General features: G+C 40.0%; 1 protein-coding gene across 1 annotated transcript; it reads right to left on the bottom strand.

Annotated features, from left to right (window-relative positions):
• Positions 1–609: 609 nt before the first annotated feature.
• On the bottom strand, positions 610–15,453 carry TCTN3 (tectonic family member 3). The gene is made up of 13 exons (XM_033066311.1): positions 15,347–15,453; positions 14,538–14,659; positions 11,734–11,864; positions 10,708–10,816; positions 10,515–10,633; positions 9,377–9,412; positions 8,959–9,033; positions 8,734–8,859; positions 7,489–7,584; positions 7,207–7,304; positions 6,467–6,632; positions 5,633–5,770; positions 610–2,218 (listed from the first exon to the last, which is right to left on the bottom strand). The coding sequence occupies exons 1-13, from the start codon at positions 15,445–15,447 to the stop codon at positions 1,997–1,999; spliced, it is 1,539 nt and encodes a 512-aa protein (XP_032922202.1). The 5' UTR covers positions 15,448–15,453; the 3' UTR covers positions 610–1,996.
• Between the last annotated feature and the right edge of the window lie 222 nt (positions 15,454–15,675).

The following is a 15,675-nucleotide window of genomic DNA, read 5'->3' on the forward strand; positions in this document are numbered from 1 at the left end:
CTTGCTATGACAAAATGTGAAAGGAGCCAAATATGACCTAGAAAATACGACATGTTGGAGGTTAGGTAGTTATGGCAGATAATTACAATATAAGGCGATACATTCTTACAGAACTTCATGTATTTGCAGCCCAAAGAGTAAACAGTATCTCTGTGGTTATACCTCAGTGAATTACCTTAATAAGGTAGAAAACAAGGATGCCAGATCCTTTTCATTTAAGTCCTGACCCAAAACATTTATCACTGACATGTGACATTTGGGAAGTTTCTCCAGCTAACCCTTTGTAATTCAGTTACTGTCACCACTAAATTAATTTCCTGGATTCTACAAATTAAGGAAATGAGAGGATATGGGATACACTACAAATGTGTTCTGAGAAAAGTTTTTCAAACGTATTACAGGCACAGCTGAGAAGCCACATCTACCTACAAATCAAAGGTTGTTGCTGTACCGTGTAACAGTACAGTCCTCTGTAGTACTGGAATGGACACGGTTCTGAATGTTCTCACCAGCTTGGTTGGGCTGCCACAGAATAGAAATCAATGGAAGCTGCAGACACTTGCACGGAATTCGTTCCCAGCTAATAAACCATGCAAACAATCACAAAGATAATGTGACATTAACCCAGAAGCTTTTAGATGGGTTGTAGTTTTGTTTTATTTGTGTTATCTCCTTCGACACCCCAACTAATTACAAATTTTTCAGTTTATTTTTGCATTCTTTTTTAGGTTTACAATGAGAAGGAGCAAGAGTTGCTATGTGCAGTATAGGTACAAAAACAACCAATAAATTTTATTAAAAAGTAGGCTCTGATATTTTTGGCCCTTATTGATTCCATGAGAGTACCTGGCATTAGATGGGGCATATTTTTCCACCATCTGAAGAAGATAAATAATAAAATCTTTTGCTAAAAAACTATACTTACATCCAACAGCTTCCTGGAACAATTGAGCAGATTTCCTGTGTGATGGTAGAGGGCAGACCAGAAAATCAGAACACAACCTTTAACTTCAAAAACATTAAACTTATTTCCTGGTCCCAGAGACTGAGCCAGAGGTAAGGTATTGCAGCAAGCTTCAGTCTCATAATACACCTATACATTTTCCTAAAATATTCAATGTTTTAGCTTCAAAGCTATTCACAAGTCTCTCTGATGTGCTACTAGAATTTTAGTGGTTATCATTTTCAGTTCAGTGCCTATCTGGAGCAAGTAAATGTTTCTTATCGAGAAAAAACTCTATTCAGGCCAATTTCTTCCAGGGGAAAAAAAATCAGGAAGGAAGACGTTTTTACAAACCACTAAAATTCAACTGTATTTCAGAGTATGTGGCATTTACAATTACTCTGTGCGACACCGTTGCTAATGTGAGCAGTGATTAAACCATGAAAATTTCAATTGAATATCTGTATTTGAAAAGACACAGAAAAGTAAAATTCAAAAAATGTCACAGAGGTGTGGTTGTCGTCATCAAGGACAGGTTAGGGGTGACCAGCACACATGTCTACTCATAAAATAAGAATTCAGGCCACCCAGGACAGTTCCTGTACCTTTAGTGTTCAGCTGGATCCATAGAGAAAAATCAGGTGCTTCTCCAACAGGGAACTAACTGAAAGCAGCTCTAAAATGCTTTAATTGAACTTTGCTTCTCTCTCCATATTCCTTGGTTTACAGAATATTCTTGGTTTCTGGGGACATGGACTAATCGTCTTAAGCTTTTCTTCCTTATCCTTCATTAATGCAATATCCCTGGATCTCTACATTTCTCAAGCAGAGAAATTTCTCAAGTGTGTCACTGCAGTGACATTCACAGATGGTTCACATACAGAGAACAGGGCATGAGAGGACAAGCTGTCCGCACGACTTGATCCAAGAACAGAAGGCACGTAGATATCACAGACATGGTATAAAAACCTGATGACAAAAGTCCATCATTGGGATCGTATCCGGAATGTATCAATTTACTCGCCAAACTTTAAATACAGGCTCCATCTATTTTCAAAAGCAGAAAATACTAGCTATTACTAGAATCAACAATAAATACTCAGCCAGATCACCTCTGTAACTTCTTTCTACATTCAGGGCCATCCTGAATGGGAAAAAGATGTCAAATGGGAGTTTCCAGTGCATTTGGGGCTGGCCTCGTGGAGGTTCTGGCCAATCTGTCATGTCAGTGAAGGTAACGACAGTTGTCACAGGTACCATGCTCATGTTTAGAAACTGCAACAAGAAGGGAAACAAAAAGAGTTTAGCAGTCTTAATACAAAAGACATTCCCCTCCTCAATTTTCTAATGGGGACTCACTGTAGATGACTGGCAAGGATGATGTCTTTGGGACAGTATGAGTTAAGTGTCCCAAGTTTTCAGAAGAGTAAGCTCTCTTTCCCAAAACTGACACTTAGGAGGTAAATTGAGGGTGTAGTAAAGAACAGTAGCTACTGTGAATCATATGGTACAGATCTCCAAACTGGCAGCAGTGACTCTAGCTCTGCTACAGTAAGCCTTCTATTCAGAGGAAAGACATACCAGCTAGTTAGTAGTAAGAATAGATGTAAGCTAGCTTTATTTTTTATAAAAGATCACCTGGCTCTTTGGACAAGTGCTCGCTATCAGAACGAACTGCCACAAGATTCAATCCTATCAATAAATGTCAATAAATTAAAGCACAGACCCAGTACAATAATAAATTTATTGCTCACATTTTAGGATGTTCTTTCAGGAAGGAGACAGATCAGTGAAGATCAAACAGGGGATTGAACCTCTAAGGCCTCAGTTCTTTTCTGTTTTAACAGAATGCTGCAAGAAAACTAATACACTAGCTCTTTGAGCTACATGGAGTTTCATGATTACCTTGGGCTGATTAAAGACCATGCTGCTGCCAAAAGAGCAACCCTACTCCCTGCCCCACTTCCCAGCTCTGAATGCTAACATAGAGAGGGCATTTACTGGCACCATGCCTTCTGTGCTTGTACTGGTTGAAGCCAACCTGTGAAGTTACCACCTCGTTCACTTCCCTGAGAAGAATTTCTAAGATTGCCCTTAGAGCACAATTCTGTAGGAAGCATTCAAAAAATTTGCAAGATAGAGTTCATGACTCTTAAGACCAAATTACTGCGACTCCTACTGGGGAATTTTTTGTGGTATTCCTCAAGGCGAATTTAAAAATACTCCTGTGCTTAAATAAAAAAGAAAAATAAAATGAACAGTGCATTGGGTATAGTCCTGGTTCTACATGGAGTCTGCAAAAAGGCATCATGAGCAGATTCCTGTCCTGAGAACATCAGCATGGGGCACTTCAGCCAGCTGTGAGCCCATCCCCCAGGCCGGCTCTGCTGCCCAAAGGTGACCCCCCAGCAGTTCCCATTCCAGAACGGCTACAAGACAATGATGAGGCTATTTCTTCCCTCATCACCTGGAAACTTCATTCACTTGCAAGAACGGCTACAAGACAATGATGAGGCTATTTCTTCCCTCATCACCTGGAAACTTCATTCACTTGCAAGAACGGCTACAAGACAATGATGAGGCTATTTCTTCTCTCATCACCTGGAAACTTCATTCACTTGCAAGGTGTCCTAGCATTCCTGCTTCCAGCCAGTTTAACCCCTTCTTGCCCTCCATGCCAGATCAGTCCTTGATCACAACTCACACTGCTGAGCAGTTACAAATAGAATTTCCCCAACACTTTTGATGGATGTAAGTTCTCCTTTCAATGAGTAAACATACAATAGGCCAAGTCGCTCTAGTCAATATGAAGCCTCAAGATGACTGATTTAAGTGTCTGGACTTTCAAAAACTCCCTTAAAATCAGAGAGATTAGTGCAGGGGAAAAAAACTCATACACAACCCCTCCTAAACAGCCAGGAGAAGGCAACCATCAACAACTTCCATCATGCTCTTGTGGAGCACTACATCATTTTACAATGTCCTGTATTTTCATAAAGTCCAAATACAACTGTAATTAGATATTGTGGATGGGTTCCCTGGGTTCTCTGTTTTCTGGTCAGTTACTTAAGCAATTTTCCAGTGATGCAGTGTTGTCTAAAATAAAAGGTTTCTCTACAGAATAATTAAAGGAAGTAAAGGATAGTTCTCAGAGAATCTGAAGGCTAAAGCTGGGAAGTGACATCATTTGAAAGTAATGTGCAGCCTAGCATGCTTACAAATAGCTGCAATTCATAACTGCTGGCTTTAGAGGAAGTTGGTTCTTTGCTAAAATGTCTTTACTAACAATCCTAATTTGTGGATTGTCACTGATGAAGTCAGTACTGATTTTAACGGCATGGGGGTTTTTAGCTGCCAGGAACTTGCTTTCTTAAAATTAGCTTTGCAATATACCTCAAAGCTCTAAAGTAATTAGCATCAGTTGCTCAATCAAATCTGAATCTCATTCTTCTTGATTAGCTAATCCTGAGAGATTTTCACCCTGCACTTTTACCAGGAATGCAAGTCTTCTTTCTCACACAGAAATCTTGTTAATGAAGCCATGTAACAGGTGATTTAAAAAATATTTTCATGGGGTGCGGGTATCAGTTTGCCTCAGGGCAATATGAGTTTTACACAGGTTAACATCTTCCTCTCCTCTTTTCTTCATGTATTTTGCAAGAAGGGAGAACAAAGGGGTACCATTAGATGCATTCAAACAAGTATGTAAAATCTCATTTAGAACTGAGTCTGAAATTCAAAGAGTGTTAACAGATCAGACAGACACTTTCCATGTTGTACCTTACAGCTATTAAGATGCCCAAGTGGGTTTCAGCTGCTCTCCCTAAAGCCCTTACAGAGAAGTGTAAGCCTTGAAATATATCTGCTGCCCAAAATACTATTGATATCAAAAAAGCCCAAAAACTAACAAAAAGCCCAAACAAACAAACCCACAAAAAACAAACAAAAACCCCCATACAGTGGGATCCACTGACATATGCTTGAATTTAGACTGCTCACGGTCCTCTGTGGACTTGTTAATTGACACATTCCTGCTGGCATCACAGAAACACAGAATGGTCTGGGCTGAAAGGGACCTTTAAAGGCCACCTAGTTCAAGCCTTCTCCCATGACAAAGGATGCCTTCAACTAGACAAGGTTGTTCAGAACTCTGTCCAACCTGGTCTTGAATACCCTCTTTCTGGCTTACAGCCTTCCTCCCCAATTCTTCAAATATGCTGCTATCAGCATTAGTCACTTCCTCCGCTACCTGTTGGTGATTTCAGAAGCTATAGAGAAACAGAAATATCTTCTTGCACAGATGATCAGCATTCTGTGGACTCTGTGAAATATTACTCAATCCAAATTCTGTATCAAGGCTTTAAGAGACAACTAAATAAACATGGAGTTACTGAATGTTTGCAACTACAACTTTACACCAACCATAACTGAAAGTTTAAAGATTGAGTCCTTAAGTGGTTTAGGGTTGGAAAGAAGATATCTGTTCCAGTTATGCAACTGAGTGAGGACAGGACTGGAAAGACCACAAAAGAAGTGTTGTCTATAAAAGGTTACCATTGCAGCCAGACAACTGCTAAAATTAAAAAAATCTCAACTTAGTTTCAAGACCATTTGATTCCTTGCTTCTTAAATAATCTGTAAATCCCCTTTAATTACCTCTGTGTGTGAGGGAGGGTTTTTATTCCATACCTTGAGGGGGTGACACTGGTAAAAGTGCCGTACACCCAGTATTTGAGCTTGTGGGTTGGACAGGAGGCCCACTTTAGTCCACAGTATCTGTATCTCCAGGGTCATGGGAACCATACAACAGGAAGTGCAATTCACAGCCTGAAAATAAACCCAAATCAAATTAATATAGTATTTTAAAAGTGATAAAGGACAACCATTATGATCAAAGTCTAATATTTTGGATAATATAGGTAAAAGAACCTGAATCAATCACTTCAGTACTGGTCAGGACAATCACCCATTCTGGAGCTACATCCATCTCACTGCCATCTCAGTTCCAATTAGAATTTGTCTCAGCTTTACCACTTGGATTTCACATTCCACTTAGCCATTCCCCCACAGATTAACAATTACTACAATATAATTGGCTCACAAACTTTATTAGGTAATATAATAGGATATAAATATCCTTACAAAAATATTCCCTTATTCTGGAAAAGCAGAAAAGATTACAATAATAACTAATAAGAAGCAACCAGCTACTATCAGTTCCAAAAGCCTGTCAGAAAACTATGTAATATAACACTGGATTCAGTATTTTATTCTTTTTGCCTATTTCATAGCAAAAACAGGATTAAAGAGATAGGAAACATCAGGGTTTGTTGGGGTTCTTTAGGGTTTTTTTTGTTAAGTACTCTAATAATATGAACCATAATGAATGCTTACACATATTAAGACCCCTGAGAGTCATAGGATCATTATACAAAAATAGTCCAGATACCCCCACCTCCCCAAGGCAATACAAAAATATGAAAGGAAGAATATCTACAGACAGTCTTTTTGCATTCATATTACCTGCACACTGCAGTTCTGAATCAGAATGGTCATCCACTCTTCTGCCTGAGTCAAATGAGCACTGCCAGTTACAGCGAAGTCCTCTGCTCTGTTCACCCCCCAAAAAGCCTTGTATAACTTCTGCTGCATGTAACTGCAGTTACTGTCTTCAAGTATTGGGTATAGGCTGGAAATGAAAAAATAACACCTTTTAGAAAGTGATTTCCAGGACCAAAAAAACCCCAAACCATTATCAACATCCTTTCTTTGCAATAAGTATTTCTTCTCCCCTTAAAATGAATCAACAAGTATCGGTATTAAACAGATGCAGTTTCAATCCTCTCTGCAATGAGAAAGGAGAAAAATATAGCAGGGTAATGCATAATAAAACTGACAGCCCTTTAGCCATATTATCTCATCAGTGGTCCTGCACTTGCCCTGTCAAAAGAACAATCCTAATCATCAAAACAACCTCTTTTTAAGATTCACTCCTCAATGCTACTCTTGCCCAAAACATATTGCCACACTAGAGCCTCAAAATGCCCCAGAAGACCTTCACAATGTTCAGATTATTCTAGAAGTCCGCCATCTTTCCTATATTCAAGTTCTCTCAGGAGTATATGGAAGATTTGTAGAGATCCACTGTGACCTCAGGGAAGGACCTTGGCTCCCAGCAGTACATGAGAGACTACAGAAAAACATGCCAAGTGAGCCCACAACTTCCAACTGTCAGAAAGGATGACTGCGGAATGTGTTGTTACCTGATTTTGCAGCCTGTCCTCATATTCCTTCCAAATTGCACCGTGTGTCTGAGGAACTGTGAACAACTTCCATCACTTTCACTCCTTAATATGCTCATCTGACAGACTACACATCAAGAAGCCAAACAAAAGTATAAACAGACAACATACAACACTCATCTTGTTTTTAACAATCCACTCACCCCATATCCCTATTGGTGCGCTATAAAAGTCCACACAGTGCAGTACCAGAAATAAAAAAACCTCCAGTGATAAACAACAACTCATAGCAGATAAGGATACATGTTGCACGGCACCACTGTTTGCAATCAACAGTGGTGCTCCAGTGATATAGCCAGGGTTTCCACTTCTAGGCAACATATGAGAAAGAATCCTGGTCTACAAAGATGCAAAGGGAAGAAACAGAAAAAGAGGAAAATATTAGCACCAATGACATCCATTCATCTCCAAAGATCTAATTTGCATTCTCAAAAATGTAAATGTAAGCTGTTTTTGCATGATTGATTATCACACACCACTTAAAATATTTGTTTCCAAGGTCTCTCTCTTACCTGGCAAATTTCATTTGCAGTCCAGGAGGTAAAAAAAACCCCTAAATGTCCGTATCCTGACATGTGGCTAATACCAGGAAAGCTCTCAATACAATGAATTGCTATTGCTCAACCTTTGTCTTTGAGGAACTGAACAGATCAGTCAGACTAATTCTACAGAAGAACTGCAAAACAAACCCTGCCTGAACCCTGATTCTTCATTCCACCTCTAAATGGTTGTATGGCAAGAGCCTCTGGGCATAACTTCAACAAGATTGCACTGCACACTTACCAACTCCTGAGGTCACCACTTATCCAATTTTATATTGTCTCTATGGGACGCGATTTAAGTGAATTTAACACACATTAGTATTTCCCAGATTTCTACTCCCTTCAAAGTAACTTTCTTTCCTGCTGCAAAGGCAAAGTTAAGTAAGTATCTGGAATAAATTTAGTAACTTTGTTCACAAACACCAAACACATCAGATAAAGCCCTAGCTTCAACAATTTTCTTTACAAGGCCATGCTGCTGACTTATCTCAACAAACAAAGACCAAAATCAACACAAAACCTCCCAAAACCCCAAACAAAACACACAAAAAAAATCAAAATAACCCCACAAAAAACCCAAGACTAACAAAAAAAGCACAAAACTAAACCAAACAAACTAAAAACCCACCCTCAAAAAACCCACCATAAAGCCCCAAACAAACACACAAAAAACACCTAAAACAAAACCTACAAACCAAGAGCAAATATAGTAATGTAAAAATTATCAGCTCCTTGAAATCTGTGCAATGCCGAGCCTGGATTTTTCTTCTAGCATGGTTTACTTGAGACCAGAAGTGCCTCCCCTCCTGTCTTAAACCATTTGCACCCCAGGATTCTGTTACTACTATACCACAGTGACACTGCTCTAACCTTTTCAGGTCTCATTTCTACAAAAAGCTAAAAACTACAAACTTGGAAAAATTCCAGAGAGGATGGGGATACTAACCCAGAAGTGCACAGTGAAGTGCTGCTGCAGAGAGGATCTGGAGTTCCCAGAGATGTTGCTCACTTTGAACTGAACAGAAACACTCTGAATTCCACTTGTGCCACTATATTCTATCTCATAGATCACCTGGAAGTCCAATTATAGAATCATAGGAGACAAGGTTAGGGTTATTGATGACTTTAAGCTTGTGTTAAGCAGCTCCAAAAGGGAAGAAGATTCACAGACCTCAGAAACAACATTGATGCATGTGTTGTCTTTCATGTGGGGAGCTCCAGGTGGTGAGACTGCAGAGACATTTACCTGGAGACAGTAAGCATACTAACAGTTAGTAATTGTTTAAAAGGAGAGTGCATTTTTTACTCTTTTTCACTGCTTTTCCATGCAAGACAGATTTACCTCCCTGCTGTAGTTGTGACCTTGGGGTACAGCACACTGCTCTAGATCCCAAATCTTTTTCCAGGAAAGTAAGCTACCTCCCTGACTTTATTCCTATCTATGCCCATTCATTTAAAAACACACCCTTACTTATGTCCTTTTTTTCTCTAACGTCCTACTTTGGCAAGAAAAATCTTGTCTCAGACACAGTACATTCCCATTCTCCCTTCAGAAGCAGAAATTATTTTCATTGGCAGCAGAGACTGACCTTCATGGACTGCATAACAGCGTCATTAATTGGGACCTGGGGAAAATAAACAAACCATTTTACGATATCAATAAAAAGCTAAGTAAATTGCTGTGTTTGCAAGTGACCAAAGCCATAAAACAATTACAAAAGAATCTGAATATTATATTGACAAAATTACTTTGTTTATTCCAGATGTGAAAACTTGTGATCATTTTCTAATTTATAAATCAGAGACACATTCCACAGAAGCCATTTTAAAATACCAAAACACAAATTTAAGCTTGGCCCTACTAACGTCCTGCAGAACGCAGGTATTTTAACTGTCACATCTCTGATCCATTTCTGAAACTGCATCTTCTGCAATCAAATTAATACTTCAGCATCCAGTTAAGGCAAAAACTGAATTTTGGCAACAGTGACAAAGAAAGCCCTGAAAACGTTAATTAAATCTGATCAATAGAATATTCTCTGCTAGTTAAGTACATTTAGATTTCCAGTATAAAGGTAAACTGAACCATCAGCCTTAATAAGTACTCCTATTTAAAATGTTGTTTTCTCTTGAAAAAAACAGAAAAATTCTACAAGGTGAGAAGAGACATTTTCATATAAGCATTCAGTAAGACCAGTAGGATGAACTCAAATCAGTACATTGGTTGCTTTGAATTTATTGTCAGGATAAATAGTAGAGAAATTGACATGGATATAAATAGAGGTAATATTAATAAGGGGCCTTCAGTATGATTTTAGAGGTAACACTTTACGTAAAAAGACCACCCTCTTTACTGTGAACATGCATTGCTTGGTTGATCAAGCTGATAGAACAGACAGGAATACTTTCATAAACCATCTCTTTAAAATGTGAGAGAATATTAGATAAACCATTAGAACTATAAAGTATCAATGATGTACCAGTTAAATACCCTGAGAATTTGCTAATAATGGAAATTTATTGGAAAGTAGTTTGAATTGAAGGATGATCACTGGTCACACATGACACTTTTAACAGGTTTCTCAGCAATAAGGCCTCAGCAACTGGGAGATCAGGAGTGAAATACCAGATGACCTTCAGTTTTACAGTTATGTGAGGTCCCAGTGGAAGGCAATGCATAGTAAAATAATTTAGATTTTGAACAAAAGCAAGAATTATGAAATGCACCTTTAGCACAGTGAAGTCACGGTAGTAGGAAGCAGCATCTAGGGCAGGGTCAGTCATGCAGCTCTTGCTCAAGTTGACAAATATCCGAGTACAGCTTGTGCTTTTACTGTCCAGGAAACCTGGGTGAGTTAAGACATGACAACAGATAAAACAGAAGCAAACCACCCTAAGATATTCTTCCCCCTTTACTTACCAGCAGGATTTCCATCAACACAAAGTCCACTGGCTCCCATTTTTACTGGCTGTCTAAGCATGCTCAATACAGATGATGAATCAAAGTAGATTAGGATTGGATCACCAGCCTGAAAAGACAATTTGGAGAAATTACAAAGTTACAGCAGAATACTAAGGCCAAGGGCAAGAGACAAATCTATACTTCTTTGTGTACACCCAGTTTTGTCTAAAATGTTGTCCAACCTCTTAAACATGAGGCAACTGACCAGAAACTTTTTATACACTAAGGAATGGAAAGTACTGAGAGATAAATAGTTCAACAATGTGCTCTGGTAACCAGGAGGGCCAACTGTGTCCTGGAATGCATCTGGCTCAGCATCACCAGCTCCTAGGAGCAGGCAATTGTTCCACTCTGTTCTGCATGCTGGTACGGCCTCACCTTGAGCCCTGAGGGCACTTTTGAGCGCCACAACATAAGCCATAAAGCTATTGGAGTGCATCCAAAAGAGAGTTACAAAGATGATGAAGGGCTTTTCCAGGAGAAGCCATACATGGAATGGTTAAAGTCACTTGGCTTGTTCAGCCTAGAGGAAACAGAGGGGAGATCTCATCGCACTCTGCAGCTTCCTCCTGAGGGGCCGACACTGATCTCTGCTCTCTGTGGATGAGGGACAGGACCCAAGGAAATTGCTCGAGCTGTGTCAGGAGAGGCTTATATCAGGAAAAGATTCTTCCCCCAGAGGGTGGCTGGGCACTGAACAGGCTCCTCAGGGAATGGTCACAGTCCCAAGGCTGACAGAACTGAAGAAGCATTTGGGCGACACTCTCAGGCACAGGGTGGGATTGTTGGGGCATCCTGTGCAAGGCCAGCAGCTGGACTCAATGATCCTCGTGGGTCCCATCCAAGTCAGGATATGTTACAATCCTAGGACATGGCTTCCAGGTACAAAACAAGAATCTTTCGATCTGTTCTCATCAGACATCATTACAGAGAGCTTTAGTAAAAGCATATGTGCAAATTGATTGCTATTGTCTTTCAACTCACACGGTAAAAAGCAGAGAACGATGGTTGAACTTGTGATGGTGCTAAGAAAGAGTGTCTGCCATACTTCTCTAAGAACTCCACAAAATCAGATTCTTTGATATCCTGTGGCTGTTGAAAATAGTTCAGCTTGGCTGGAGTTTGAAAAGAAAAAAAAAACCATCAATATTAAGTTACTAGAAAAGATAACAGTAAATACCGTGCCAATATTTTAAAAAGGAATAACTTAAGCAATTGTAAGCTAGCTGGTGCACTATATTAATTAATCCCTAGTAACACTTCTAATAGGCTAATATGCTCTACAAACAGGATGACAAGAGTAAGTTTCATAGGAAACAGACATTAATACACAAAGTGACTTTCCAAAAAGCATGAGATTCCTTAGCAGCTATCTTAATATATGCTGTAATTTCCATGAGGTGCCCAAATTAGGCACACATAACATTTTAAATACTAAGCACTATAATTTGTGAGCTCACTAAAAGCAACATTAAATGGATTCAAAACAATTAAGTAAAACTGGTAATTGGTAAAACTCAAGACAAGTATGAATAGACGATAAGCATCCTAAAAAAAGACTTTGTATTGCTATCCTCCAGTGATATCTTCCTGACCTGGTGGTATTCAATGGAATGGTTAGCATGCTATAATGTATTAATTTATTACTACTAAAACACTGTTATAAAAAGGCAACTTATTACAGGCATGCCACATAGACTCATCCTAATATGAAAAGCTTTTCAATGCATTAAAATACAGCATCTTAGAAGATTCAAGGATTACATATCCTAGTGACAACAGCAACAAGTATCAGTACTCTCAACTACAGTAGTTCCAGAAAGAACTTACATAATCCAGCAGATTTGGGAGGAAAAAAAGAACAGTAAAAAAAGAACCTTAAGCTCTCAATGTAATTCTGCTGTTCAAAGGCAGAGCAGATGCTCAAAGGTACAGCAGAGCTAGCAGAAACAAAAGATTGTTAATATCCAAATACACCATTAGTTAAGCAGTCAAATCTTTCAAGGAGAGAGATAAAAGTCGAAGGACTATTAAGCTCCTGCAAGGGTCACAAAAATAGGCATGCAAAGCAGCTTGCTTAATAATCACTTGAGGGTGTCATAATTAGACTGAAAAAGAAAACATTCGCAATTGTTTTCTCACAGCCATTTAATTGATTTGGGATCCAGTTTATCACATACTCTCTATTATCAAAGCTGAATACTTGGTAGCACAGGTTAATAATATTACATAATGCAAAATATACCTGAAAACTGGAAGGAAATACCTTTGGCAGCAAAACTTAAGATATTCAAACTGCTTAAGTTTAGATATTAAAGGCTATTTAATCTTGCAGAAAAAGCAAAAATAAAATTTAATCTGCTAGCAATGGTTTCAACAAGGTAAAGTCAACCTGTACATCACTTTCACTGGCCACGACAATTCATTAGGGCTCAATTGTATCTCTGGCAATGGTAGCTCATCACACCATCCTGGAAAAGCTGCTGCCACAATCAGTCAAATAAAATATATGTATTCCTATATTTCCATGGGAAAGGCCACTGTTTCTACCAGAAAATGTTGTGAACCTTCAGGTGATCCCAAATAAAGTCTTCTTCCAACAACAAGCACAGAAAAGGAAAAGGCCATGTGAACAATGAATTCTGTTCCCAGGTAGGTTACACCCAATGTATACATGCAGTCAAATGTTTAGACCTCTACAGTGGGCCTAATCATGTGATAGATACAGGGCCCGAATATCAAATGACTAAAAAAGTCTGGTGCTGTCGATCTGAACACAGATGATCTTTTCTGTGCAAAACATTAAAAATTCTGAATCCTTTTAATCTTAATTTTAGGATATTACAAGTGGTGTGGGAAAAGGGTGAAATTTAGATTGCAAGTTACAGACTGAAAAGCCCAGGAGCCTGACAGCACTTTAAGCTGTGGTTAAACCCTCATCTAAATTAATCTTTACTGTGAGACCTACTGAAAATTGGAATGAGTAAAGTTCTAGTGCTACTACCTATCATACTATAGATTATGAAGCTCTCTCATAATTTCTTTGTTCTTCCCTGCACACAAAACACTCAGGCAAAATCTGTATAGAACTGAAATCAGACAAGAGAATAACAAACAAACCTTCTTTTGACTAGCTGTTGTACCTGATAATCTCCTGAGTCCCTCTCAACCTAAAATATTCAGATTTAGGTCAGAAGCAGATGGAACTGTGGGTCACAACTCCCAGACAAATAACTCAAAAGAGAAAATGGTAAGTGTTCAAATGTGAGACCACAGCAATCGCACTGAATGCCAGAAGCTGGACATTGGATCACTCAAATGAAGTACAATGTGGAAAGCAGAAAGAGGAAAGAATGCTAATGCATATCCTACATGATACATGATTACCAGTGAAAAAAATCATCACCAGCAGAGAAGAAAGAATGAAAAGAAGCACATATAATGAAGAACCCAAGACACAATAAGAAAACACTTTCTCAAAATTATAATAGTGGGATACTTCAAATGTCAACCCTTATCTGCTGCTCTGTGTGTAGCCAATTATGTAAGGTATCTCAGATGCATAGGCAATTGATAAAGACTTATTTGTGCTCAACCAGAAACTCTATCCTTTATAACAGTGCAATAATCTTTGTTTTGTCTTTGGTGATCAGACTCTGATTCACTATGGTCTCTGTGGAACTGTAACAGCCAAAATAATCAGCAACAATTATAACTCATAGTTCAAGAAATATTCCCTAAGCAGAGGCAATCTATTAACAAAATGTGTGAAAAGAAATATTGCTTACAGTCATCCAACTGCACACAGAACAGCGGATCACGTCCACCAGGATCAGAAACGATGTCTGTAGAGTAAGGGGTGTTACTTCTGAAAATGAGTGACTTTTCCACACACACTTTATTCGCAGACCTGTAAAGACAAGCCCCGCCCAGCGAACTATGAAATGAACCGTGGTTGCTTAATTTCGTATTTTACACTACCTAACACCAACAACACAACACAGTATTACTTTTCGTCAGTTTAGATGAGCTGTACAATCTGCACTGATAATCAATTACTGAAAGTCTCTCTTTTCACTGTAGTAACTTTGTGGACATTCGGTTAGTGCAATTGGAAATCACTCTGACATTCCCTGGAAGAAAAAGTGATTGAAAATAAAATCAATGCCCATATATTACAGCTCCTCTCAGTCCTCATCACAAGAGCAAGCTGCAAAGGCAGATTTTACTCTCTAATAGCTGGGATCATCTTCCTCACTGACAGCATCTCGCGATCTGTACTTGTCTGACGATCTCCTCATAGCTCTCCGAAGTTCCTTTACCTTAAACCCAGACTTCCCTGTCCCACCGCCAGCTGCCTCATCACGGAGTAGCCAAGCCTCGCTTCATCTCGGCCATTGCGCTGCCGGCCCCGGGAAGCCTTACGCAGTCCCCGGCCCGGCATCACGCTGTCCCCGGGCCCGGGGATGAGGTAACACCGCCGCGAAACACGGGCGGCCAACGCACAGCTCCGGCCGGAGCCCGGCCCGCGCCCGCTCTCCCGGCCCGCCTCGGCCCGCTCCACGCCAGCGGCGGCAGAAGCCCATCCCCAACGCACCTGCTGCCGCCGGAGCGACGGGACGCGCCCGCGGGGCTGAGGGCGGGCACCGACGCCAGTAGCAGCAGCAGCAACACCCACACCCCGCCGGGGCCGCGCATGGCCCCGCACCCGCGCGGGGACCCCGCGGAGCCACAGCGCCTGCGCGGCCGGAGGGGCGGGGCCGCGCGGGGCGGGGCGGGGCGGGGCGGGGCCGCGCTGGGAGGACAGCGCTCTTCTCACGGAGCGTGATTAAAAGAGTTAATTTCATGTAGGTGTAGCTACTTTATATTCACAGCTGATAGAAATCGTCTACTGTTAATGTATTCATGTCATGGCATAATGATTGC

The sequence above is a fragment of the Catharus ustulatus genome, chromosome 8 (assembly GCF_009819885.2).
Source record: "Catharus ustulatus isolate bCatUst1 chromosome 8, bCatUst1.pri.v2, whole genome shotgun sequence".
NCBI classification, from domain to species: domain Eukaryota; kingdom Metazoa; phylum Chordata; class Aves; order Passeriformes; family Turdidae; genus Catharus; species Catharus ustulatus.

What these genes read in the sequence shown, in the direction of transcription:
- TCTN3 (XM_033066311.1), bottom strand. Translation starts at nt 15,447, where the DNA reads ATGCGCGGCCCCGGCGGGGTGTGGGTGTTGCTGCTGCTGCTACTGGCG. An exon ending in CGTTCTCTGCTTTTTACCGT is followed by an intron (nt 10,817 to 11,733) that starts GTGAGTTGAAAG and finishes TTGTCTTTTCAG; the next exon opens with GCTGGTGATCCAATCCTAAT. An exon ending in ACTTCACTGTGCACTTCTGG is followed by an intron (nt 7,585 to 8,733) that starts GTTAGTATCCCC and finishes GCATCTTTGTAG; the next exon opens with ACCAGGATTCTTTCTCATAT.